This window comes from Synchiropus splendidus, chromosome 2 (genome assembly GCF_027744825.2).
Source record: "Synchiropus splendidus isolate RoL2022-P1 chromosome 2, RoL_Sspl_1.0, whole genome shotgun sequence".
Lineage (NCBI taxonomy): Eukaryota > Metazoa > Chordata > Actinopteri > Syngnathiformes > Callionymidae > Synchiropus > Synchiropus splendidus.
Genome location: NC_071335.1, coordinates 34,662,601 through 34,690,595, shown reverse-complemented (window position 1 = coordinate 34,690,595; position 27,995 = coordinate 34,662,601). Strand labels below are relative to the sequence as shown.

At 42.6% G+C, this 27,995-nt stretch overlaps 3 protein-coding genes across 5 annotated transcripts in view; all 3 read left to right on the top strand.

Moving 5' to 3' along the window:
* Nucleotides 1–535: 535 nt before the first annotated feature.
* On the top strand, nt 536–5,080 carry LOC128754871 (arf-GAP with dual PH domain-containing protein 2-like). The gene is made up of 11 exons (XM_053857819.1): nt 536–623; nt 1,121–1,251; nt 1,552–1,643; nt 1,952–2,040; nt 2,115–2,228; nt 2,306–2,451; nt 3,575–3,658; nt 3,760–3,822; nt 3,915–3,992; nt 4,054–4,282; nt 4,505–5,080. The coding sequence occupies exons 1-11, from the start codon at nt 536–538 to the stop codon at nt 4,531–4,533; spliced, it is 1,143 nt and encodes a 380-aa protein (XP_053713794.1). The 3' UTR covers nt 4,534–5,080.
* A 532-nt stretch (nt 5,081–5,612) lies between these two features.
* LOC128754646 (mitochondrial Rho GTPase 1-A-like) lies at nt 5,613–13,967 on the top strand. Of its 2 annotated transcripts, XM_053857413.1 has the most exons (20): nt 5,613–5,920; nt 6,834–6,892; nt 7,091–7,172; nt 7,254–7,297; nt 7,373–7,426; nt 7,545–7,597; nt 7,894–8,002; nt 8,815–8,916; nt 9,039–9,137; nt 9,227–9,335; nt 9,403–9,523; nt 10,535–10,619; nt 10,839–10,984; nt 11,056–11,156; nt 11,337–11,467; nt 11,568–11,651; nt 12,103–12,225; nt 12,285–12,487; nt 13,006–13,128; nt 13,403–13,967. In XM_053857413.1, exons 1-20 carry the CDS (start codon nt 5,884–5,886, stop codon nt 13,518–13,520), a joined length of 1,983 nt encoding a protein of 660 aa, XP_053713388.1. In that variant the 5' UTR covers nt 5,613–5,883; the 3' UTR covers nt 13,521–13,967. The 2 variants fall into 2 exon arrangements, with proteins under 2 accessions (XP_053713388.1, XP_053713389.1); XM_053857414.1 differs by lacking the exon at nt 13,006–13,128.
* Nucleotides 13,968–17,667: 3,700 nt separating this feature from the next.
* The window catches only part of LOC128754904 (rhomboid-related protein 3-like), a 36,782-nt gene continuing 26,454 nt past the window's right edge, over nt 17,668–27,995 (top strand). The window contains exons 1-2 of one of the 2 annotated variants that reach the window (XM_053857873.1): nt 17,671–18,262; nt 19,706–19,729. In XM_053857873.1, the coding sequence (XP_053713848.1) occupies nt 18,143–18,262; nt 19,706–19,729 (144 nt within the window). In that variant the 5' untranslated portion in view covers nt 17,671–18,142. Of the gene's footprint in view, nt 18,263–19,705; nt 19,730–27,995 lie in introns of both variants that reach the window. The other variant, XM_053857874.1, reaches the window with a different exon arrangement.

Below are 27,995 nucleotides of genomic sequence, written 5' to 3'. Positions count from 1 at the left end.
TTCCAAAACATGTTTCTCTCACTTGTCAATTCAAGTGAGCTCATTCAAGTGAGCTATTAATTCATAAATGTTGGCTCCACAAAGTGAATCTATCTAGTACATCTATAATTGGTCAGTAAAGAAGGAAGAAAAAAGGGCAAAACAAACAAACAAAAATCTCACGTGTGCTTCTGTTTATACTGTATGATGACAAAATGCTGTTTTGAAAGCTCCTCCCAGATAAACCTATATTTTTGGAGAGATGTCTAGAAAGACTACTTTCAAATGTCAAAGGCTGGTTTTAATAGTAAAAGTAACCTGATATCACTATGCTGAACTCATTTATAGTCTACTTCTCCCTCACTTCCTTTCGCTGTTATTTCTGGACTGGAGCGTTTGTGTGCAGAACAATAAACTTCGTGATGCCTTGCTGGTAAGAGGAAATACAGCAACAGACAGGACAGGGAGGAGAATGCCTCTGATTCATTCACCTGCTGGACTCTACATCGGCGGCGTATGAATCCACCTGGCTGGAGACGCAGGGGACTTGTAAGTCATGGCCAGCCTGGAAAGAAATTGTCAAATCCTGATGAAGTTGGTGAGACTGCCACACAACAATCTGTGTGCTGACTGTGGAGCTCCTGGTGAGTCAACTTGCTCTCATTGTTACGCTTCTTCCAAAACCAGACAATGAAATACACCTATTATGGATTATTTGGTGACAGTCAAACACATCTCCAGTACCAACAAACGCAAACATTTTTTTAAAAGTGTAGTTAAATCTTGGCTATTAAGACAGCTGCAGTTGGAAACACATCTTATAACCAAGTCACGTTTTATAATTCAGATAAATGGAGGGAAGTGAGGTCAGCTAGCTACGGTATGATCTCATGTTTCCTCTCCAATCTTCTTTCATGTCATTGTCGTCTAGAAACGATGATTGTGTAAAGCTAACTGTTGAATTAAACATCTTGATTTGAGTTCTGATCCATCATTTTCCCCCTCTCACATTCATATTTTACTTTGTTTTCCCTTGCATAACTTGACTCAACTCAGCTTCAAGTTCCTCTCTAACAAAGTAAATGTATCTTCATGTATGTTTAGGGGAAAAAATAAATGACTGTTATTGTTTTGGTTGCAGGTCCAGACTGGGCCTCCTACACACTGGGTGTGTTCCTCTGCTTGAACTGCTCAGGGATGCACCGCAACATACCAAATGTCAGCAAAGTCAAATCCATCCATCTGGACCTGTGGGAAGACTCTCTGGTCGAGGTAAAGCTCAGTTCAGTCCATACATCTCGACATACACACTGCCACCTTCGCTTTGCTCTGGATGTTCTGCTTGAAGCTCAAACACCGCATTTCCTTTTTTGGATGATGAATCTATCTAGTACATCTATAACTGGTCAGAAAAGAAGGAAGGAGAAAGGGCAAAACAAACAAACAAAAATCTCACGTGTGCTTCTGTTTATACTGTATGATGACAAAATGCTGTTTTGAAAGATCCCCTGCAAATGAATATGTTTAAGATGTGAAAGTGTGTGTTGATGTCAGAGTGACTTTGTGTTGCAGGCTATGCAGAAAGCTGGAAACCATGCAGCAAAAGCCATTTATGAAAAGTGTGTGCCTGCCTTCTTCTACCGGCCGCAGCACAGGGACTGCGTGTGAGTAGATGTCTCCGCTTTCATTGAGTCGATATATTTGGGACCACCTCACCAGAGATTATAGAGACTGAGTCGAGTCCAAGACCAACTCAATACAGAATCCTAAGTTTACTAGCTGTATAGACACAGACATTTGTTTAACACTGCAAAAGCATTAATTTTACCTGAAATAAAGAACTGAAATACCATCATTGGAACAAACTAGTCTTTTATTCTCCACTCAGTTCGGTCTCAACTTGGCCTCGGTCCTCAAAGTCTTAACTTTTTAACAACAATATACACTGATCAATTCCAAACTCTCACTGCAGCGTTTTAAAGCAGCAATGGATCTGTGCGAAATACGAGAGGCGAGAGTTCACTGGAGAAAACAACAGCTCTGTGCAGGTGTACAACTCAGGTGTGTGTTCGACTGAAAACAAAAGTCAGCTAGCTTCTAGACAAATGACACCAAAGGTTTCTGCGTCTGTCCAGATGTGTTTCAGTCGGTTCTGTGGAAGAAAGGGCGAGACAACAAACGCTTCTTGAAGAGGTCATTTGTTCTCTTGCGGAAAGACCTCACCCTCAGATACTTCGTCAAAGAAGATGTGAGCTGATTTTTTAATTTTACTTCTAACTCTTGACACCAGGTTTGTTCAGCCGGTTAAATCATTTTCTGCTTTGGTCCAAGAGTCCGAAGGCTGTGATCAGCATGAAGGACCTGAACGCAGTTTTCCAGCCGGAGAAGATCGGACACGCTCACGGCCTGCAGATCTCCTACTTGCACGGGCAACAGACACGCAACCTGTTTGTCTACCATGAGAATGGACAGGTGAGTGAACCATGATGGTTCAGTAATGTACATACTAAGCAAAGCAACTCTAGTTTTTCCCACACACACCACTCAGTATAGTGGTTTCAAACCTTTCCACGTTCAGGATCTCCAGCTAAAATAAAATTACTTTTGAATTGAGGTGAAAGACACTGCATCAAGTTCATGTTCATAGTTTGCATTTTTCTATTTGTTGTAACTCTGAGAATAAGGCTTTGTTACCAGGCTCACAGTGAGTTGCTGCATCATCTGTCCACTGAATGGCCGTTTTGATAGCACCTATGGGCCAATAGGCTCCCACCATGTCGGTCACATGACCATGGAAGCTAGATTATGTGACTAAAGACCATATGCAATGTGGCCCCTCAAATTGAACTTCACTTTTGGGACTATAGCCTCTCAAAACCTGGAGAAAAAAAGTGTAATGTTGTGACGTTATATACATAAAACGTGTTGTTTGATTTTTATATAGAGATGGTCAATTTAAATCATAAGACCAGACCACCTCTTTTTAGGATTTCTTTTTTTTTCATTCATATTGTTGATTTTGCAGGACAAGAAATATTGTTTAGTTGGAATATTTTTAGGAGTAATACTTCATATTTAATATAACTATTACTAACAATGGGGAAGGAAAACGGACAGACAAATTGAAAGACGCTGAAAAACGTTTTTGAATTTTTGGAATTCAATAACAATAAATGAAAGAAAATCAACTAAAAAAAGATCTAGATCAAGAACAAAAAATAAGAACCTTCTCCTCCGAACACTTGAAGGCTCTTTTAATCCATAGTGGCTGCTTATATCTGCAATATTCCTTCAGTCGGGACGTACTGAAGACTTTGCCCTATGGCTCAGCTCTTTTCTCCCAATAGAAGGATGCATGCATGGATGGCACGCTTCAACTCAGGGTCTCCTCCCCACCCTGCAGTGTGCCACACTTTCCAAAGATAGAACCCCAGTGCTGGTGTCAGACACGTTGCTCCTTGTAATGTTGAATGAATTTGACATTTTGCCCATTGCAGGATGATTGTTTATTACAGTCAAAATGGCAAAGCTGTAAACCTTTTTTTGGACCACAAAGACCGTGGACCTATTAATCCCCGTTCCTTTGTGCGAACAGCTAATCGTGTCCTGGTTCAACGCCATCAGAGCCGCTCGTTTGGATTATCTCCAGAGAAAACATCCAACTCTCCGAGTCGCTGATGTAAGACACATTTCGGTGGTGTTTCCCCAATTCCCCAAGTCTATCTACATGAAAGCATCACGAGAGTTTCCAGAATTCACATCACTGTGTTTCTATTGTAGCTATTACCTCGGATCACCAGACTTCACCTAATGGAGGGATACATGGAGAAAACTGGGCCCACGGTGAGTCCGGCACAAACTCAACAACATGGCTTCACCAACTGGCTGAGCCACCAAACAATGTTCTCCCCCCCCTGTTCTTCCTCTGGTTATAGCAGCGGGAGCCCTTCAAGAAGCGGTGGTTCACTCTGTGCTCAGTGAGCAGGAAACTTCTCTACTACAAATGTCAACTGGTAAACAAAACGACTTTGTCAGTGCTTGCGTGGCGAAGCGACTCACTGTGCCATGTTTTAGGATGCTACAGAGCTGAACGCTGTCTTTATTGGGACGGAGAACTACGGCTATTCTGTGTCCGAGCTCAGCAGTAGGGGCTCCAGAGGAGGGCACTGGGGGTTCGGCATCTCTCTGCAGACTCCAGAGAGGCAGTATGTGTTCATGTGTGAGGAGGAGCCGGAGCAGAAGGAGTGGCTGGAGGCCTTCACAAGGGTCATTGCTCAGCCCATGACGCCGGAGGACTATGCCAGTAAGACAAGCATTCAACTCACCTTTCTATCTTCTATCCACCTGGCCTGTAACAGCTCCACTGGGACAGTCAAGATCACCATGTACTTTATGTATTGCTACTTCTACATTTGAGGAATTTGAAGAATGATCTAAGAACACAAAGTCATTCTTCTGTCAGACACAGCATCTTTTCAAGTTCCATGCTCCATGTTCCATCAGCTTTGTCTTTTTCTGTTGACAGATGAAGCCAACCTCAGCCGAGGGAAATGACCCAACTGATCATGCCGCTTTGGATCTAAGACAAGGGACATTTGACAGAGCTGAACTGTCTCTCTACCTCAGATGCGTCCAAACTCTTCTTTTCACTGACCACATCTTCAAATGGAACAAGACTGAAACTTGCCTTTTGAAAATATCAGTCATGTAGCATGAAGTAAACGCAACCATGAGGATTTTGAGTGTAAATCTCATCTTTATTTTTAACATGACAAATTATTACCGTTATTAACATTGAAGTTTAAAACCCATGAGATCCCAAGATTTTTCACATGTTCAGAACATGAGACGCATGTATCCGAAAAAGCTCTAGTTGGAGGACTCTAGTTCCCTCGTGTGTTTAGGGTGAGAGGCTGGGGAAAGCGTGGAAGTCAATGAAATGCCCCCACAAAACTTTAAAACACGAGATGTGTGTGTATGTGTGTTTTGCGCAATGTGGCATTTTAGCTTCTCATCTGTGTCTGCATGTTTTGGCTCTTCTTGTCATCTTTATTAATTAAATTTTGCATCTTTTTTTTATACCACGCCAGAGCATATTGATTTGTGGTCAATGGTGACTTATTACTCATAGTTTTATGAAAGTGTTTTATGAAATGTAATTATTCAGTAAGTTATGTTTTCTGTACATTGTTTTATTGACATCAACATGAATATCAATAAATGTATTTACACAAAGGACCATTTTAATAACGATCAGAGAATTAAACAAAACAAAACAAAACAAAAAAAAAAAAAAAAAAAAAAAATGGAGTGACAGAAAACGCCAGAAAAAAGCAAACAATTATTTTACTCTTTACACAGAGAAGAACGTTTGGTTGAACAATGGAGAGAGCGTTCACGTCGAACGAAATTGATTTTTTTTTTTCAGTTTAATATTACAACACACAGCGCTCGTTTGTGTAGTCTTTTCACTACCCATTTCTTAAACTTTAGTAATAAACCTAACTGACACATACATTGAGTATATATATTTTACTTACAGTACGATATCGATGCCCCAACGTTCTCGAAGTTGTTCATCTGTCGTTTAGACGATCTTTGCGTGCCTTTAGTCAGCTGAGCAGAAGGGGCGTGGCCGAGGTCACGCCTGCTAGCTCATTATGCTAACGGTGCTGACAGCAGAGTTTCTATGGTGACAGCAGCGAACGGAGCTGCGTCCATCACCCTAACCCGTTTTACGTGGATATATATTTAACTGTCTATCATTGTCTCACACCTTTGCAATTTGGGCGCTCGGTGCTGTGGGCGGACCGACGGAGCCAGGCTAGCGGAGCTGTCTGGCCGTCCGATCCAGGCGCGGAGGAGCCTCGATGTGGACCGTGTCGGACCTCGTCGCCGGACAAGATGCGCAAGGACGTGAGGATACTGTTAGTCGGGGAGCGTAAGTTGAGCTCCTGCTTTCACTGTTGACACCAGCTGGTTCACTGGAAGTGAAGCTAGCAGGAGCGTGTGATGGCATCCAGGCGGCGGTCCCATGATGACACCGTCGGCTGTGAGACGCGACCGCTCGTGTCGCCTCCTGTCATCCATGTTAACGCTGCGTTAGATACTCGTTATTGTAGCGTGTCTTCTACCTCATTTCGCCACTGCGTTGACTCAATGAAGACAGTACACGGATGTAGGCATTTTAGTTACACTGACCTCTGTTTGCGGGAGACGATCCACATGCCATCATTAAAAACAGCCAAGTAACACTAACACAAAACTATAAACACAACACTATAAATGTGGGTAAATGCCTCTCTCTAAACAGTTCGACAGCACATTGTTGAGTGTTAGAAAATGTCTTCGTCTGTACGCTTTCTGCAAGGAACTCAAAGTCTCAGTTAAATAAGAATAAGAAAACAGAAGTACAAAGTCATGCTATTTGTATTTACTAATAACATGATTTATTCTTTTCGCTGAAGTCGGTCAGCAAAAAGAATAAATGTGTATATACATGAGGTGCTCATGTGTGGATGTACAATGATTCAAAACGCTGTGACAGAAATATTATCCAGCTTTATTGTTATTTGCTATCTATGACTATTTTTAAGCTAAGATCTCGTGGGGTGTGCATGTGGATTGTGTTCAGTGATTGTTTCTGGTCCCTTATTTTTACAAGGTGTTGTTGATATTGTCTTGATAAAGTCTCCTGCTACAAGCAAAAAGACTTGTTGGGTACTGTAATGTCTCCGCTACGACGACTACTAATACTATAATAAGTTCACCAATCTGACCGGTGTGTCTTGAGTTTTGACTGCTGACCATGACTGGATTTGTGATAGTAAACAAGTGTGTTGTGTGTCTGGCAGCCAAGGTGGGCAAGACGTCTCTCATCATGTCACTGGTCAGCGAGGAGTTCCCAGATGTGGTACGGACAGTTTCCAAGTTTGATCTTGTATATCAGAGTCATTTATTGTTGTTTGTTGGTGCACTGTTCATCTGTATTCTATGATGCGTTTCTATATAATGCAGAAAGGTTTCACTCACTCATACCCAAATGAATGATAATGATGTGAAACAAAGCTGCTTCTTGACATTTGTTTGTTTATTAATGCCACTCTCCCAGGTTCCCTACCGTGCAGAAGAGATCACTATACCTGCAGACGTCACTCCGGAGAGAGTTCCCACTCATATTGTGGATTATTCAGGTAAAATGCTAATATTAAACAAGAAAGAACTTACTTCACTTGAAGCAAAGTCTCTGTAAGACTCTTCCCTCCATCCTACAGAGGCTGAACAAACGGACGAGCAGTTGTTTCAGGAGATCTCAAAGGTCAGTTGTCTTGTTTTGTTTTGTTGTTCTGTAACACCACAAGTCAAAGATTCACAGTGATTGTCTTTTTTGAAGGCAAACGTGATCTGCATCGTGTACTCTGTCAACAATAAAAAGTCCATAGAAAAGGTTAGTTATGAAAAGTATTTTTGGTTGGTTATGTGTCGGAAGCTTTTGAACACATTGTTGAAGGAATTATTTATTTCTGAGTCATATAGCATTTCATCCCACCCCTTTATCTGTGAAGGTAACCAGCCACTGGATCCCCCTGATTATCGAAAACACAGACAAGGACAGCAGGTGTGTCATGGATTCATGGCTAATACATGCAATAATTAGATACTCTTTCATTGGAATTTTTAATAATACCTGTGCTCTTGAAGATGAATTACTGTTGTTAATAATCATTATCATGAGCTTTGCGTATCGTGTTGGTTTTAGTTAGTCAATAATTTAGAGCTAATGTGGGGCTTGTGCGTTTTCTTTTTGTTCATCTTTTGCTCTCTTCGACATGAGCTCTAACTACTTGACACCTTGTGTACATGAATAACTAACAGCCTACTGTGCATTTCCTCCCTGCTGTTCTCCACCATCAGGGTTCCTCTGATCCTGGTGGGAAACAAATCTGACCTGGTGGAGCACAGCAGCATGGAGACCATTCTTCCCATCATGAACCAGTTCAGTGAGATCGAGACTTGCGTTGAGGTGAGAGCGGCCGTCTGTGGAACACCACTATGAGCATCGAGTCATTAGAAATTTGTTATAAGAAAATACAGTTTTGGTCTTCAGGTAAATTGAATTTTGAATGATTATTTCTGTGTAGAGTTCTCCAATTTTTAAGCATTTCTTGGCCTCATATATATATATATATATCAGTGTTATTCCATTATTTATTTGACGTTTAATGCAAAGAATATTTTTACTCTGAACATTTTTTGTGTTGTATATTAAAAGTTTGGGGAGCTTGTCTTTGTGGCTGTGCTTTATTAAAAGCATGACCTTTGACCCAAATGTTTTCTTCTTCCTCGGATTAAAGGTACTGACCACTTTTAGTTTATTATTGCCGCTTATTCTTCAGTTCTGGTGTTTCATTCTTCTCTGATTCTCTGTAGAGTGTAACTACCATCATGTTATTGAACAGACAGTCAGTGTGTTGGTGGCTTGTATGGCTTCTGTCACTGTGGTGCACACCTACATGTACATGGCTGGATAACAGGGGCAGCTTTACTCCCCAGAGCTCTGTGATAGCATTAGTGTCACTGTTTATACTGTCAGGGGTTAAACCAACAGCTTGTTTTCCTTGGGTGTCTGAAGCTCTGAACACGGTTATTTGAACTTCTTGCTTGTGTCTGTCCTTTTCTGAATGAATAAGAAATGTCTTCATTTATTTTATTATTGCTCTTATTATGTTTTTTTGACTGCACGGTTTCCAAAGCACTTTCCTAGTTGCTGGGATCCCCACTGACCGTGGCAATAAATCTGATTCTGATTTATAACCATGTATTGTTTTCTCTCAGTGCTCAGCCAAAAACCTGAAAAACATCTCAGAACTTTTCTACTATGCACAAAAGGCCGTTCTGCATCCGACTGGTCCACTCTACTGTCCAGAGAAAAAAGATGTAAGCACATGGAACAAGCTGTTATCATTCAGTGTTGCATGAATATATTATCGTTTTAGAAGAAGAGAAGTCTATTCAATTTTAAACTGCCTTCAATATGTTCACATGTTCTCTATTTCCAGATGAAGTCTCTCTGTGTAAAAGCGCTGACACGAATATTCAAAGTGTCCGACCTCGACAACGACGGTGTTCTCAATGATAATGAGCTCAACTTCTTCCAGGTTTGTTAGTAATTTGAAAAAAAACAACAACATTTAAAGCTGGGATTGGTGTAAAAATAGGTTTCTAGTCTTGCGTTGATGCATTGCAGCGAACATGTTTCAACACTCCCCTCGAACATCAAGCCTTAGAAGATGTCAAAAATGTGGTACGCAGGAATTTAAGTAACGGCGTGTCTGACAACGGCCTCACTTTGAAAGGTAGTAGATCGTGTATTATCAGGTCTCTGTCGCTCTCCATCACATTGAAGTTGACTTTCCTTCTCAGGCTTTCTGTTCCTTCACACACTCTTCATCCAGCGTGGACGCCATGAGACCACATGGACTGTGCTGCGGCGCTTCGGATACGACGATGACCTGGAGCTGAACCAGGATTACCTTTTCCCTCCGTAAGCCACTGTCTCCATGTCCACGACACTCATTACTGCTGTCTGAGTTTCAAGGATTTCATGACCGCATCAGGTCAAAATGCACACGATGGACTGCTGTTTACAAGAACAGTGTTGACGTAAATCAAGATCCTTTTCTTTAGTACTTCTCTTTAGTTCAAGTACAGAGCTTAGACTTCCACTCTCATGCCAGACAAAACTGGGAGTCTGTTTTTGAAGTTCTGCTTATATTTGAGTACTTCACATTCCTGTCTTCACTGGAGACTAGAGTGAAAAGGAAGCATCTCTGCATAGAAGCAACGTGTTGCATCCCAAGCTTGTGCACATGGAAACTGAGCTGGTAAAGTCAGTCAAAACTAGAAAAGCACTCTACAGAGCGCAAGTCTCCACCAAGAAAGAATCATTTTGCGAACTAAAACTTAATTCCCAAATGGTTCCTTAGACCAACAGGGAGTATGGACCTTAAAAAACTTTATCTTATGTACTGAACACCTGAATTAACGGTTATAAAATGCTCCATAATCTGAATCATTTGTTCCTTGTTCCATTTGGCACATATCCTGAAAATGCCATCAAAATCCATCCATAACTTTTCAAGTTATGTGGATGACGGACAGAAAAATCCACAGTCGAAAACACAACATCATTGGTTGAGGTAATGAATGTCCATCCATCATTCTAGTCGAGGTCAACTGAGCAACTCAACTCGCGACAGCGTGTCCAAGATTCATGACCATGGGTGAGATTAGGGACTTTGTCTTTTGGCTCAGCGCTTTCTTCACCATAATAAAATGGCACGAATCGAGTCTTCAGGACTGACGGTGCTGTATATAACATATGTCCATCTGACGCTCCATCATGGCATCAAATACATGGTTTGAATTTTCAAATTTGTCAGGTTTATGGATCACGTTCAGCGTGTCAAGCAAAGCTGTTTGACCAGCTTTCCTGCTGTATAAAGTAAGTGCAGGGTTTAGCAGTCAGAAATAACGTGTTTCCCTATTTGTCCAGGTTGAAAGTTCCTCCAGACTGCACCACAGAGCTCAACCACAACGCCTATCTCTTCCTCCAGAGCGTTTTTGACAAACATGACAAGGTACAATCCTGTCTGTCAGGCTCTGTATTTACTCTCACCTCTGGCCTTCTTTGGGCTGCTTATTGGAAGCTGCTCACGATTCCTGAATAGGACAAAAGCTGAGCGCTCCACCTGAGCCAGCGCTGACCGCCCGCTGAGGCCGCAGTTAACCCTTGGCTGGCTTGGACTGACAGTGTGATGTGATGGGCTGGTTTCCTCATTTGTTGTGTGTCTTCCCAGGACCGCGACTGTGCCTTGTCGCCTGAGGAGCTGAGCGACCTGTTTGATGTCTTTCCCTACATGCCTTGGGGCCCTGATGTCAACAACACAGTTTGCACAAATGAGCAGGGCTGGATCACGTACCAGGGGTATCTTTCTCAGTGGACGTGAGTTTACACTCTCTAAAATCACAGCTGACTCTTGGACGTCACACATCACCATCGTGACTCTGATTCAGGTTAACAACCTACCTGGATGTGCAGCGGTGTCTGGAGTATTTTGGTTACCTTGGTTACTCAATCATTGCCGAACAGGAGTCTCAAGCGTCGGGAATCACAGGTGATTCATAAATCTGTCACGTGTTTTGATCTCTATTTATAGATACGCCGTTCACGGTTGTGACTCAGAGCTCTTTGCTTTCCATTGCCATTAGGTAATAGGTGTTGCCTGACCGCTGAGTTGCGTTGTGTCTGGCAGGAGTCTAATCTAATCCTCACCGCGTTGTTTTTCCCCCTGCAGTGACACGAGATAAGAAGATTGACCTGCAGAAGAAGCAGACCAAGCGCAGCGTCTTCCGCTGTAATGTCTTTGGTGACGTGGGCAGCGGCAAGAGTGGCTTCCTGCAGGCCTTCCTGGGTCGAAACATCAATGTAAACAAACGTCACTAGAACAAATGTTCATTCCTGAAAGTGAAAAGCAGCAAATCGTAAAGAGACTCTCCTCTTTTATTGACCTTCTCTCTTCCCTCAGCATCAGAAAACCATCAAAGAAGAACATAAGTCTTACTACGCAATCAGCACAACCTATGTTTATGGTCAAGAGAAATATCTTCTTGTAAGTATCTGCTTTTTAGCATTATACTTTCACAGTCGATATCTATTTAGTTCATGCACCACTATGTGGCCAATAGCATGTACCACTATGTTATGTCCCGTCCCTCTCTTCTCTTCCGGGCACTTGAGCCACAACATCAACAATACCAATTTTGCTATTAAAATGTTTGGGTGAAACTAAAAGGTTGCTGGAACAAAATGGACTTACTGTTTTCTCCACAAGGAATGCAAAGCGATAGACACCAGTTTTGTGCTCTGAAAACAGGATTATGTGTCTTGAGTTTGCCGATTTTTTTTTTTTTTTGTATTTTAATTTTTTTTAGATGTAAATCTTCTGTATTCAGTGCCATATTATTATGTGAACTGAATCACTCAAGTGGATTGTAGGTTTCATGAACTAGTCACGCCCCCTGCTGGACAGATCGTGAAGTTGCATTCCCCATGTTTTTCAGCTCCATGAAGTGTTTCCTGACTTCGACTACCTGTCAGACAGTGAACTGACGAGTGACATCGTCTGCCTGGTGTATGACGTCAGTAACCCGTACTCCTTCGACTACTGCGCCAAAGTCTTTAAGGTACAGCCCAGACGTTTCCTTGCATATATTCATCTGACGCCGGATGGTTCCCGTCTCAGCAATACTTCATGGACAGCAAGATTCCATGCATGATGATCGCGGCCAAGTCGGACCTGCCGGAGGTCAGACAGCTGTACAGCTGCAGTCCGCTGGAGTTCTGCAGGAGGCACAAGATGCCGCCGCCACAGTCCTTCACCTGTAACACGGCAGCGGCTCCCTGCCGAGACATCTACACCAAACTCACCACCATGGCCATGTACCCGTAAGTGCTCACTCATGGGGTTTAATGTTTGATGCAGCTGGGTAAAATATGTTGCAAAATGGTCGTGGAAGTGTGTTTTTATGACGCAGCGTTGCACACTAACAGAGGAGTCACTAGCAATATGACTATATGAATGTGTCCTGGAGGGAGTGAGTCACTGAATCTTTTATCGATGCCCCTGGCAGTGTAACAGGTGCTGTGCTTCAGCCTCAAGTAAGTCCTCAGTGTGAGGAGTGGCGCCTTTTTGTGGCGTGTGTTTGGACCAGTTGCCTCTCTTCATCTCTCAGTCATTTTGACTTTCTATGTTTGACCTGCAGAACTCGCACTGAACTGATCTAAAATTGCTTTTTTCAGCAACCCGCAGGGCTGAAAAGTTAGAAAAATAATGTGAACTCTGGCGGCCACCTTTGTGATGGTCCTCCCTCCGTCACGGCTTGGTGTGTTGAAGTGTTTTGGTGAGCTGTGTCTAACCAGTGTCGGTGTGTGTGTGTGTGTCTCCCCGCCGCGTCTCTCCACAGCCACGCTCGACTGCGCTGCATGTGCACTTGTAACCGCTGCTCCTTCTGCTTGTGTCAGAACTTCCTCAACTCTGAGCTGCTGCAGACGGTCAGAGCCAAACTCTACGCCGTCGTACTGCGAAGGTTCACAATCTTCTCTAATGTTTCCTCTCATCCTCGCCAATCTTTATTTCACGTCATTCTTTTCCTCATTGTTCAGTTCCCATTTTCTTGTTGCTTATTTTCAGTTTCTTTTCTCCTCATAGCTTTGACCTCTGGATCATCACCGCTTCCCCCTTCAGTTGATAAACCTGTTCTGTCTCTCATTTGTTTGTCCTTCATCCCTCCAGCAGCACGTTTGTTTGCAGTGATTTCTACCACGTCACAGACTTTCTTTGACCAGTTTCCTCCTCCCCAGGCACATGAGCCACGCTGACCTGAAAAGCTCAACCTTCTGGCTGAGAGCGAGTGTTGGAGCCACAATGTTTGCCGTGTTGGGCTTCGCTATGTACAGAGTTCTGCTTAAATCCCGGTGATTCCTGGCTCAAAGAAGCTTGGACAAAAGCTGCCATCCACTGTTTTTATGTGACCATTTTACTCCGTTTTCATTCACCAATAATGTGTTTATTGGAATGACAAGAAAAAATATTTATTTTGTACCCAAAATATTCTTTATCTTTTGAAGGTGTTTAAAGAGTTAATATATTTCTAAAGAGCATATGTGGTGAGGGAGTGGCGTGTGAGGAGAGGCAATAGAATTCGCTATATCACTCATGTAGAGGGAAGCGGTTGAACCAAAACTTGTGGGATTGTCGCCGTAATTTCCGTGTTTGTTATCGAATATCAGTTTAGCATCGCTGTCATGAATAAGCTGAAGCTTTTACGTTCCACACTCCTTTAGAAGTGCAAAGCATATCATGTGACAAGATTCTGTCTGTGTTCAAAAACGTTTGCCTTCGCTGAAGTTTACAATAAATCCAACAACTCTAACTTCTGCTCTGAAAGTGTTTTTACATGTCAAGAGATCAGCACACAGCGACTAAAAAGGTTCAACCACCAGGGGGCAGAATAACGCAGTAGCGAAGTCAACCTTTCCTTTTCATATGTCGAGCGTCTGAACATCCTGGATTCCGTTTGCTTTCTCACACCTCCCACTCATAGGCGCCATAAGATCGTTACCCTGACTCACCAACACGCGACAGAATTCGTCTTTAAGAGAGATAATTTCCACCTTATTTTCCATATTGTTGGGCGGGGTTTGCGGTTGTGTCAACTGGAGGTCATCCTTGTAGGTGTTGACATGGCCTTCAAACCTACTGAGGCACGAAACAAAGTGCCCCACTTGAGTCAGATGCCAACACTTCTTCAGAGAGCTAATGGACTTGTTGCTCTGGCTGTCATCTCTTAGTTCTCAGAGGAAATGCAGTGTCATACTTAACAATATCAAGGTACACTATATTTCCAAAAGCATTTGCTCACCTGCCGTGACTCACGTATGAACTTCAGTGCCTTCCCATTCCTAACCATAGGGTTCAATATGATGTCGCTCCACCTTTTGCAGCTATTACAGCAACAAGTGAGAGGAGTGTGTTTATAGGACTTGGCCATTCGTCCAAAAGACCATTGGTGAGGTCACACACTGATGTTGGTGGAGAAGGTCTGGTTCTCAGTCTCAGGCCAGTCAAGTTCATCCACACCAGACTGTGTCATTCATGTCTTCATGGACCTTGCTTTGTGCACTGGGGCACAGTCGTGTTTTATACCACTGCCTCCAACGCTTTGCGTTGCACGTGGTGATGTATGGCTCGGATGCAGCTGCAGGGCCATGGAACCCCATTCCATCATCTGCATTCTTTACTTGGGCTAATCTGAAGGCCGCATGAAGTTTGGAGCAACTGACTGTGCAGAACCCCTTTCCGTCAGTTTACATGGTCTGTCACTTTGTGGCTGAGTTGCCGTTGTTCCCAAACTCTTCCCTGTTCTCATAATAAAGCTGACAGTTGACTGTGGAATATTCAGGAGGAAGGAAATTCCACGACTGGACTTGTTGCGCAGGTGGCATCCTATGACCGTTCCACGCTGGAATTCAGTGAGCTCCTGAGTGCGGCTCATTCTTTCACAAATGTCTGCAGCCCAGGTGCTGGGTTTGATACACCTTTGGTCAGGCCAAGGACTCCTGATACTGATCATTTGGATGGGTGAGCAAATGCTTTTGGTCATATAGAGTAGATTAGCTCAGGGCCCACCGTTCCCCAAACATTACTCTCGGTTTAATTTGTGATCAATAACTATATTTAATCTACTCACAAATAAACAAACCAAACCTTGTGAAATGACATGAAACCATGTGATCATCGCAAAGATATTTGTCATAGAAAAGTCCAACCAGCAGCAGAACCAGGTGCATGTCACATTCATCAAATTTACTGAAGAAAAAAATAAAAAAATACACTTGATGCAAACTGTTGTTGGAAAAACTGAATAAAATAAATATAATGGAACCATGACTAAATATTATAAAATAAAAATAATATATTCTATTTGAACTCGAAAGTATATATAAGTAAATTGTAAATGAAAGTATCAACATAACATGTTGTAATTAATTTTCAAAACTGCTTCAAAAGGTGCTTTCATGAACAGTTTTAACTGTTATGGGACCGACATCACTTTCTTTATCATTTTTTGTTTTGAAGAACTTCCCCATAGTCGTCAACTATCACAGATTTGTAGTTGTAAAGTCACTTCAGTGACACACTACTGCCACCAAATGTGGCTAATGTATTAAAACCGAGCGTCTCGAGTTCCTCACGGCCCAAAAGTGTAAAACAAAAAAACTTTTAGCGGCCCTCTAGGGGGCGCTTACGGCCCAACCATGGGCCCTGGCCCGATGGTTAAGAATCACTGGATTAGCCACCTTTTTCCATGTATACTATACCTTTGGGAAGTTCGTTGTATTTAAATTTAGTTTTCACCCATAAATACAAACTGAATTCGTAAGTTTATCATGTTATCCATTGTCAAATTCAACTTCTGTGTCATAGTATTATTGCCTTTCCATTTCTATTGCCAACATTTTCATTCATAATGACGTTTGTCATGCAGTGTCTTCTGCTGGACCTTGTTTCACATAATTTCATATGATATATTTGTATTGTGTTTTCTGTATCTTGTCTCACATGGTTATGAACCACCTGTGCATTTATTTTAAAAAAATCCAAGATGGAAAACATCAGAAATTTAGCAGCAAACTCACTGCAGTTCCAAAAGAACAGCTTAATTGAAAACAAATCACATTAAGAACATTGTATTCTGATAAATCCGGTGATGAGATACTGATTTTCCATTTAGATACCGTCTTTATTTTATTGCCAGCTGCATTAAATATCCACTGCTTTGGTTTCTTCAACAAACATTGTTTTAGATTGTGAAACCCACACTTGTACAGTTCAATAGAAAAAGCACCACCTTCTTACTCCTTTTCTTCCGTAGATAAAACTTAAGATAAATAAGGACGACACTTAGTCTTAATAATCCAGATTTTTTGGGATATTTCTCCTCTTTTGAATGTAGATGATCACCTCAAGACTATTTTCAAAAATCTGTTTCACTTTAACTCCCAGCTTCATTGATCCAGATGGTTTTGCTATTTATATTTTAGGTTTAGTTTCATTTTCTGTTCCTCGCATTTACGCTCATGTGGAAACTTACTTCTAAATAAACTTTTTATGGAATGCATCTTCCACATTCAGCTGACCCCAATGACCTTCGAAATGATCCCCGAGATAAAAATATTTCCAGTCTATACTCTTGATTTTCTATTTGTGCTTAAACTCTTCCATGTTGTGGAGTCCACGGTCTTCTTTAAATCGCCTGGTCATGTTGTTTCCATGGTGATGCATCACTTAGAATTAAGGCGATGTTTCTCAACCTACACAGTGCATATCATTTCTCTGGCGCAGCAAGCAGCCGCCCGGCTCATTTGAAGTCTGGCCTGGTAATAGGTGGGTGTTCTGCTGAATTGTTGTCCCATCAACAGACCTGGAGGGGGCCATTTAATACCCCTTCAGGAACCTGGAATTTACGAGAGGAGGCACTCCCTAATATCTAAGCCTTTAAAGTTAGAGGGCGTGCAATTCAACAATTTATGATTGCCGCCACTTTTACGACTCAGGTGGACCTCACTTTCGGCCAAAGGGACCACTGGCGCCCACTTACAAGGTGCAAGGGCCGAGATATACATTGAATCAGGTTTCTGGTTTTTAAAGCTTCAAGCAGCTCCCACTCATGAGATGCTGGACAAATGTGAGTCCTTGGCTGGTGCTGGAGGATGCGCTGATGTCTTTAAGAAAAATCTGAGACGCGCCAGCCTTTTTGTTCAAATAAACCAAGGGATCTGGCACCCTTATTGCGACCTGACAGGAGACACATAAGCGTAATAGTGAGTGGGCCGTGCAGACTCTCATTAAGGGCCACCGATGGTCCGCCAGCCAGGCTTTTGACCTGCCTGCATTACGTGCTAAAACATTTTGTCTTTCACTTGTTCACGTCTTTGCGTGAGGCAGTTACAACCGCAGACGTGTACTTCCTCCCAATCCTGTCCCCGCCCCGACCTCTCCGCGCGCGCCTCTGGAAGGACACGCTCGATCACAGTCCCGTCGTCTCGTGGGACTGAACCATCCGTCCCCTCAGAGGCGGGAGACCAGTCGCCTCCTCCCCTCTCTCCTCACTCACCTCCTCATTCTCACCGAACGCAGACGGCAGTTTGCGCAGCAGAAGAGACGGTGCCAACTGCCATGACGCACCGCGGTCTCTCCGGCGCGTGTCATCATTCCCGTGCCGTCCGTGTCAGCGTGTGATGATGTCATCGCTTCTCTCAGGTGATCGGAACGGAGCTTCTCTAACTTGGACCGACGCTTCTTTTTTCTCTCGCGGACCGGCAATGTGGCGCATGAAGCGGCGGAGTGCTGCAGCCCCGAGCTGCCTGTGAATCAACTTTTCCATCTGTGGATGTGCATCCGTGATATTTCACCGAGGACGAGCGCATGACGCTCTGGCTCTGCGCCTCTTTCTGAGCGGCATGGAACCGTGAGAGCATGCGGAGACTCTCCGGAGAAGCCCGCTGCTCTGCGCGGCTGTGAGAAACAGTGACCCGACGATGACGGCCGGAGCCCGGGAGGTGATGGTCAACTCCTCCCCGGCGGTCGCAGCCAATGCGGAAGGTGAAGAAATCGAGGTTTTGGAAAGTACTGAAGTCCTGCCGGTGGCCCCAGAAGATGTAAGTGGAACCCAAGCATGTACTTGTCACACACTCTTGGCACTTTAGCAAGATTTAATTTAAAGTCATGGTGACGACAAGGAACCAAAATTTGAAGGGCCCATCACATTTACATCATTTCAGAGTGATCGCCAAGGTCCGGTTTGAGGACCCAAGTGTGACAACAAGTGAGTCATATCAGTGGCTCGTTTGCGCAGACTTTCAGTGTTACGACCAGATTTGATTCACCACGAATTTGGAAAACAAATTGCCAGAGACATCTGTTGAGCAATATTGCCTTAGTTCTGAATTGGGGCCCACATGAGGTCAGACTACCAGAGAAAATTGTCCACATTGAAACGACAGTAAAATAGTGAATTTATATCTTATATTTACACATATTTCCATTGCTTTATCATCAATATATTCAATTCTAATTCATATTGACAATAAAAAGTTTTAAAAAGTGATCACATATCACATTTTATGCATAAAATTTCATGCCATTTAGTATTATTAAAGTAACAAAAATCAAGTTAAATTCAAGTCACAGTCCTGTCTTTTGGCATGACTGCACCTGACAACAGTCACTGCAAATCATGTGGCCTCTGAGGAAATTCAACTGCCCTACCTGCCCTTGTTAGTAAGAACAATGGTAAACTGATGAGCCGACACTGAGCATGGAAAATTCATCTCCGGACACAAACATTTTGTTATGGTTTCATCATTGATTTATGCTGTGCTATATGAAAAAATATTGGTTGGAAATGGAAACGTGTCTTCAAAAGTACTGAAGTACAGGCCAAAATACAAAGTACCAGGAAGCGTCACTTTTGTTGGAGGAAGACATTGATTCAACATTGGATTTTGGTTATTATGGTTGAGGGTAAAAAGTCGGCATGGAGCCAACGTTGAAAAGATGTTACTATTTCAACCCTAGAAAAACTTATGTTGATTCAAAACTGATCACTTTCAATGTTTATTCGCCGTCTTTCTGGGCAGAGTTCAGACAGTGAAGGTCAAGTTCGAACATCCACCTGGTTGTGACCAAGACTCTGTTGAACACACTTGTTTCCTCACCAAAAACATTTTTTCATGTAGCCATTAGCATCTGACTTTCATCAGGAGCGGTGCTCCAAATCCACCTGCTGCTCCTTTAAAGCCCTCAGAGATGATGTAAGAGACAGAGCGATGACTCCAGAGATGCACTATAAACACAGGCTCCATTGAAGCCACCGCAGTCATCTCCACGCCATTATCTGCCATCACAGCTTGTTAGCCACGACCAACTGATAATGGCGAGTGATTGCAAAACTGCGCTGAAGGCAGCCTCCCATAAAAAGGCAGAGGCCCTGTGAGATGAATTCTTGTTTTCTGCAAACAGCGAGGCGGCTGATTCTGAAGTCATTCAATGTCTGGTCCTGCTCACTTTCTCCCTCTCTTTTCTCTCTTTTCTTGCCTCAGCAATGGAAGTCTCTGTTTGACAAGGTACGTAGCCCCGCAGCAGCCATGATGCTTTTGTAACAAAGTGGCGCCGGCTTTGCTCCTGTTTGTGCTTCAGTTTGTGTCAGATGTGATTTTATATATTGAATATTTTCATCACCTTCTCAGTTAGAAAAATATGTATTGGTTCTTAAGAATCCCCCAAACATGATGGCATTTGTGTGAAGAAACAACCGCTCAATAAAAATGCATGGACGCTGCAGGGACATCTGACATCATTGATCTCTGGATCCTGTGGGAGGTTGTCCGGGAGTATGGGGTCCTGCGTCTGTCCACACAGCTGGGCACGTGTGGGACACAGACTCTTCTATGGGCCTCCTTTTTCACCAGCTTGTCTCTTGTTCTAGTGATGGTGAAGAGGGTTTGGTGATGTGCAGATATCTCAGATGATGGTGGTGTTGGCTTCAGATGGGAACTTTGACTGAGAATATTTATAGTTTTTTTTTGTTTTGTTTGTCAGTAACATAACTAGAAACTGGGGAGTGGGAAGTGCTTCTTTTGTTCTCTGGGGTAAGGAACAGCACCTGTACGCCAAGGCTTCTCAGTCTGAACAGATGAGACCCACTCCTTAGGACTCCTCTGTTAACTGCTCAATCGGAGTTCCTACTCTAACCTTTCAATCACAAACCCAAAGAAAGGAAAAAGAGCTTTCTCCGTATGATCTAGATGCTTCCCGGAAGCTTCCCCATTGTGAGGGTCCATAAAGGAGGAGGCCCTGGTGCAGACCCAGGTTAGGAAAAGATGGTGTGTCTCATTTATATCTCAGGTGACATCAGGATTGAGGTGAAGCCTGGGCCTCTTTACTTTAACTGCTACCCCTGCTACATGAACCTGCTTCATCTTTAGCTCCTTCAATAGAGTGAAGCACATCGACAGGTTAGATCAACAGGTGCAATAGAAGGATGACAGGATCACCTTGCAAATTCCTCTGGAGTGTGAGGTGGAGGCGAAGGTACAGTAGAAAGGAAAAATGAGCATCAATCCAGGTCAGAAAATAGAAGAAACAAGGGATGCTCCCTGTCACTCACTCTCCTCTGTGACTGGCACATGATATTGCAGTGAGGTTCGGGTGCGCTAACTCATTTTAAAGTGACAGGAACCCGATCAGAGCGAGCGAAGGGCTCACGCTGGAGACATATCCTGGAGAAGGCTCCTGCCGCTTCATATGAAAACAGATGATTAGTGACCGAATCTAGACTTATTGAGCAAACGTGATTTGCTCTCTGCCGAGCTCTACTGCTGACAGTGGAAACAAAAAGGAGGCGACACACACCTCAGCTTCCAGCAGGGTCTGAGCAGTGGGTGTGTTCGCTCACGCTCTGTCGTCGATATGATGACAGTGCTATTAAGGCTGACACCTAATCTGGGAGCCATCGACCCTTCAGCTCCACCAGTTTTGTACATCCAGGCACCACACGCAGCAGAGATGCAGACCAGAAGCCCCTGGAGAGGGGAAGTGTGGGCCAGCTGATGCAAGCAGCAGGTCGGGCTGACAGAAGGCAAACGGGGCCCCCTGCACACACACACACACACACACACACACACACACAGGCTGTGATGCACACAGTTACCGCCCTGTGTGTCTACCCCAGCACCTGCTTGCCCCGGGGCCCCCTTTTCCCTTACTCTGCAGGGAATTGTGTGTGGCAGTGTAGCAGGGTATTTGCAATATTAAAGGTTGAGTCGCAGGCTTTTGTCTTGCTCAGTAGTTCTTGAGTAAACCCGAGGTCATTTGGGGGCGCCATGAAAGGCAGTGTTTTTTTTGTAGTGATGAAGCATATTTCATGGTCAGGCGCTTGTCTTCCATCTGCGTGTGGCACAAATGTCTCCTCACTCATTCATGAATTCCTTCTTTCTGACTGGAAATTCAGATTGGATTGGTTTTACCTCGGGGTGAAGTCAGTGGTATTAAATGGTATCTCAAGTGGGAGAGCTCGTTCTAGTGTTATTACCTTGGGTCACCTTTCTGGATCCCTTTATTGTATGTTGTGGTCCCGGTAATTTGAAGTGACTGTGCAGTAAAAATTCAGATTTTATTTCAGCCCACATTTCTTGGTAAAACTATTCCGAGTTCTGCTTTAGACGCATCAGTTGTCAAGGGTATGACCTGTGGTGAGGCAATCTCTGGAGACAAAACCTGTTGAGATAAGGTCAAAGTGGATCACAAATTCTCGACATCAGGACTTCAAACTGCTGCAGGAGGAACAACCAAAATCTCTATTAAAAACTGTTATATTTGGACAGCTTTATTGAACCGAGTACACACACGCTCTGATTCCTCAATTTGACTTTTAAATGATGGCTGTAATGCATTCATGAGATCAATCAATATTGTTGCCGAATTGGTGCACAGGCGGTGATTGATGTTCGTCGATGACATCTCGATTCTTTTCACTTTCAGATATTCTTCCCTATAACACAGAGTGTGTTGATTTCAAACTTTGAAAATGTCTATTGTTGACTTTGCTTATCTCTTCTCACCAGAGAGGGTTTTGTCTGAGATGAATAAAAAATATTCTGCTGTTGCTGATGATGAGAACATTATTTTGCTTTTCCTTTATGCTCTCGAGCAAACAAGAAACTGAACACAAACTGAAACCAAAACTAAAAATCTGTTAGCATGCAAATTAGCATCTGAAACATTCAGGTGCGATCTTCATTTTTGAAAACTCTGATGCTCAATTTGACATAGCTTTATTAAGATAGACTTAAACTAAAGTTGATCAAATCCAGGTGTAATTATTTCTACTTCCTGAATGAGTCGCTCTTAAGCACGGAAAGCTCTGATTGGTTGCCCAACCATAACTACAATGAAAGCCACCCAAAGAATGAATGAACGCAGTGGAGCTAAATAAGTGCGAACTATTTTCAATGACAGAAAAAAGTTTGAAAACAAACTTTACCGCTGCTTTTATTTGAGTCTGCAAGTCATCATACTGCAGGTTACGACACAACAACCAGCACTGTACAAATTGAACAGAACAGAGCGAGCTAGAAAAGCACTCAGAGAGCGCAGGCCACCGCTGAGCGGCTTCAGTCCACTCCACCTCCAACACAATGTCCTTATGACGAAGCATCCTTCAAAAAAATCTCTCATGAATCTATGTGTTGCTATTTGGGATCATTTATTGGCTTATTCAGGAATCAAACCCTCCACCTTCAGAACAGTGTGTCAGGACGTGGCTTCTGGACTACAGGGCAGTAATCACGAAAAAAAATTCCAGATCCAGACGGTGAACCGGATCACAAAATTGAATCATTTGTTACTTCTCCCATTTCACATATTTCCTGAAAACTTCATTCAAATCCGTCCATAACTTTTCAAGTAATTATGAACAGACAGACAAACAGACACAATTATTTTGATGGAGACAGAGAATTCTCATCCTCCCCACCCCGAGTATGCAATCCAAGATGGCTACCCCAAGCCATCCCACCACCACATCCTACCACAGGACATATTGAATAAGGGAAACACACTGAAAGGAGCAAACACAGTCTGCAAATTTGTGTTTCCTCTTCATCCGGCGGCTTGTCCTTCACGTGCATGTAAAGAAGTCGCTCATAACGGAGCTTTCATGGACGTTGCTCTCTTGTTTTATGACTCGAATAACTTCAACTCTGTAGTGACGTCGCTCCCAGCTCTGACTTCCCTCTTCCTTTCATATAACAAACAGAACTGCTGCTTTGTTTATGCCGCTCTCCGTCCGCATCACTGCAACTTTAGATGCTAATTCCTTCAGACGTTTGTCGCCTAGCACATGTAGCATCCCTCCATCCCATCGCTCCATGTTAGACCTTTTTTGTTTTTCAATAGCCATTGTACTGGATTTCTAAACCAGGAGGAGGTCTTTCAGAAGAGTTTTACAAGAATTCCTCCGACCTCTCACTTCAACAGTTTTCCTCTGCTCTTGCTCACCATTAAAAAAGTCAAATGGGCTCCTCTGTCTCGCCACAGTGGCTGCCGCTCTATAGGTTTGGATATAAAGGGCCACGGCTCTGCACAGTCTTTATTTAAGAAGCCGGGAATGTCCCGGAGCTTGTTAAGCTTTAAAGTGAAAGTCCCCAGTCATTGAGATTTACAAGTGCGATGAGGAAGCGTTTGCTCTGATGAATGTGAAGATTGCGTTTGTCGCTGGTGTGACTAAGATGGTGAGACGAGTTGATAACTTACAGGTCTGACTGGATCTTTGATCCGCGTGTGTGTTCCGAGGCTGTTCTCGTTCGCCGCGGGCGCGCTACCAGCTTAGCGATTAAACACTTTCACATGGTTATTTTGAACACAGCGCATACTTTCCTGGTGATTGTTCACCACTCATTGTTTTATAGCAGAAGCTCTCCCCAATACGTGAGAGTTCCTGGTCGTCCACTTTTCCATATTTCCGCCAGTATCGGAGTTGTCAGCCCAGATTTATCATTAAAATACATACAGAAAATACATCAACAATCTCTGCATTTAACTGAAAGTTAAATCCAGATGAGGCCCAGTAGGTGGCGGTAGCATTCCCGGACGCACAACCAGGGAGAAAGTACATTTCTGTGGCCCTTTGCCTGTTGTTATTCAGCCTTCACACCTTTTGTATCTGTTCGAAAGAGTACTCATTGAGTACATTGGAAGCCCAGAAGCTGAAACCCAAATAACTTTGACAGTGCCGGTGTAAATGTTTCACTATTTTGTATTTTGTTTATGATTGTATTTTTTGCTTATTGTGTTTTGCCCCTGCCTCGCTGCGTCCTTGGTTGTTTGCTTGTGATGGTTAAGACGCTGTGTCGCTTCCTTGTGTGTGTGAATGGGTGACTTTGTGAAAAGCACTTTGGTTGCTGGATAAGTCCAGTATTATAAGTAAAAGCCATTAAGAGTTTTGTGAAAATCCTTAATCAATGTTCAAGCTGAACATTAATCTTATACTCTACTATTTTTGTCATATTTAAGTGTTTATTAAACGTTATTTCATCTTATCTTTTCATATTAGTTATTTCTGAGTATAGTGTTTGCCTAAAACAGTAGTGGCATAGTCCACTACTATTCCATCATATTTCTTAATTTAATTTGAATAAGAATAACAATTAAAAAATAAATTGTCTTCTGCCAGACAACGTCTATTTGTGCAGATGTTATCATCAATTTGGGCTTAGATTTATACCTTTATACCTTCTTGACTCTGTATTTTGCATTCATATTTCTGAATGTTGTAACACAATGCCTTCCGTCATTCCATCTTTGCACAGAAAATAAAAAAAATAAATCATAAAAACTTTCTAACATATGCATGTGGCCCGTTTAGGAATCTTCTTCCGCAGCCTTGCGTCAGATGGATCAGAAATCATGAAAGAAACTATGACTTCATCTGTCACAGCGCTGAGTGTGTTCCTTGTTGGTTCTGCAATAATTCAACAGAAGTCGTTCACAGTCGTCTGTCAGTGGCTTCGTACCTCATTATTCTCCACAGCTCACAGGATCACACCGTCTCACTTTCTCTGAAAAACACTTAAAAGTCAACGCTCCACCACGCAGGTAACTTGTGCTTGAGGGATAAACCATGTGGGACCCCTCAGCTGTATTTACTGATGCCTGTGAGGCTGCGCTCTCTACGCCCTGTCAGTTCTCCCCTCATTTACAGAGCAGAGAGCACCAGAGCTTCAGCGGCATAATTGTCTTTCGCAGAGTGAGAGCCACACGTTTGTCTGAGATCTAGAATAATGAACGAGTGTTGGCTCTCAAGTAAGTACAATTAAAAGTATTTTAAGAGTGAACTTTGTTGAAGGAATGACAAGAGCACGTCTGTGCTTCAAGAAGGAAAACAAATGTGCAGTTAACCTGTCTCACACAGTGAAAGAAAGGAAACTATTGGATGAGATTCTGTCAATGAACCCAACTAAAAAAGGAATCATTTCACAATAAAATAAAGCAAAAAAAGCTTTCAGGTGTTGCCATTATTTTGTTCAACCCCTGTATATGCTGGCCTTTCTGAACTACGAATGGAAGCTCGGAAGAGGATCTAGACATTTCCTTAAATGAAAACATTCGGAACTCCGTTTTAAAATTGGTAAATAAAACATTGTTTTGTGCAGACCACAGTTTAATTCAGTTTAAAGTTGTGCACCGAGCCCACATGTCCAAAGTCAAGGTTTAACCTATACATCCGGAAACTAGTCCACTCTGTAATAAATGCAGGACCATGGAAGGCACCTTAGGACATATGTTTTGGACGTGTCCATTGTTGAACACTTTCTGGACTGAAATTTTTGCTTCCCTCTCATAAATTTTTCCTATAAAGATAACACAAAGTCCGCTACCTACACACACCCAATGGCTCAGAGACATCATGTCTTGCCTCAAAATGGAGAAAATCCGATATTCTGAAACTAAATCCCAGAAAACCTTCCGTGAAATATGAGACGCCTTTATGGAACTGTTTAAGACCCTTTAGATATTACTGAGTGAGGAAAGGGTACAGGTGTTAACTTTCATGATGGATAGACCGGCAGGGGTTGTTTTGGGGTTGATATATATATTTTTTGCAATTGTATTTTTATCTGTTTTATTATTATTATTATTATTTTATTTTATTTATTGTCAGTTGTAAAGGAAAAAAGCATTACTTCCACAATTTTTGCATGTCATCACTCTGACAAGCGCATCTGCCTTTTTGTATAATGTACACACCAAATGATCCTCTCAATTTATATAATATATGAATTTGGCTAGGAGCCACGAATGGCCCTGGAATTATTGATTGTGTGATGTTGAGCAATATGATCAAGCCAATCTGTGTGCTAAGGTGACAAGTCTGTAGAGGATAGTTCTGGTTCTGCTGTTGGATCTAGCGCAGCAGTAGCTGTTCAGCATCATGGTCCTGTTGAGCGGGCAGGCAAATATGGTTTAAGAAGCTCACACTAGAGTTGGAAGCTGGAGTTGCCTTTCTGCAGCACGTATTATCTCTATCTCTGTGAGTACCACTCTTATAAACCTAACCATTCAAAACAAATGGCTTACCTTAACCAGAGCTCTAAACCAAACGTAGACCCCAGTCATTTTGATGTCTTCATCCTCAAATTGAGGCTTGTGGGGTCTGGCAAAAGGACCACAACATACACCTAAGGGTCCCACAATAGGGTGTTTTCTCCAAAACTGGACCTCTCTAGAACAGATATGCTTAAACACACACACACACAAGGAGAATTTAAAGTCATCAATTCCACACACGCACAGATATAATGCACAAGCTCCTCGGAAAAAGAACCAAGAGTTGCAGTGTAAACAGTACCTTTATATGAATGTGAAGTTTCACACAAGGCTGAAAGGCTTCAGAAGTCAGCCCTCTCTCCCCCTCTACTAACTAACCAGCGTGCTTTGATGGAGTACCTGAACTGTTCCCAGCGGTAATGAGAAATCACCTGGGTGATATGTTGATAAAACACCTCTAATATTTCCTTCCAAATATTTAATCAGAGCTCATCTCCGCTCCTCGCCGAGCCTCGCCTCGGGCCTAAATAGATTTCCTTACAGAAAGGCTCAGTTCCAGTTGGCAGAGTGCGAAAACAGTCCCTGCTTTTATGCAGCGGTAAAAATAGCTGCTGTTTATCTGTGATAGGCTGAAAGAAAATGTGCCAGTTCATCCTTGACTGGCATCAGACTCTCTTTTTACTGGTGTCAATGACTTTCCTCTTCTCCACTTGTATATGGTCTCTGAGCTGAAGCGTTGTTTTCAACCTGGTATGCTTTTCTCCAAACTTTTGATGTCCAACACTTTACTTTACACCTGTCTTCTTTCTACCTTTCATAAAGATGACAGTGGGAACTTGTGATGGCAACCTTTCACTGGTGCCATCACCTTACTCTTCTACCCATTCTCCTTTCTCTTCATCTGTCATTTTTATTATACACAAATGCATGTAAAGTGTTTGTGCTTACGTTCATTCAGTGTGTACACTTAATATAGCAGACCCTGTGTGAATGGAAAATGAACTCTGCACTAATAACTGCATGATAAATCGTCATAAATCCTTGACACAATAGTTATTGTTTTAACACATTTACTTTTCAGTTAAATAAATGCTTTTATTTGTATTATTTAAATTTTAATTATCACTTTTTTTTATGGATCCTTTATTTCATACACGTCAAGTGCGCATAAAGTCAAATCTGTTTGGCCGCACTTTAGATTGGGCATTGTATATTAACTATTATATACCTAAATGCTATCTTATTAACTTTAAATTATCAGTAGTTATAGTGTTGTTTAGAGTG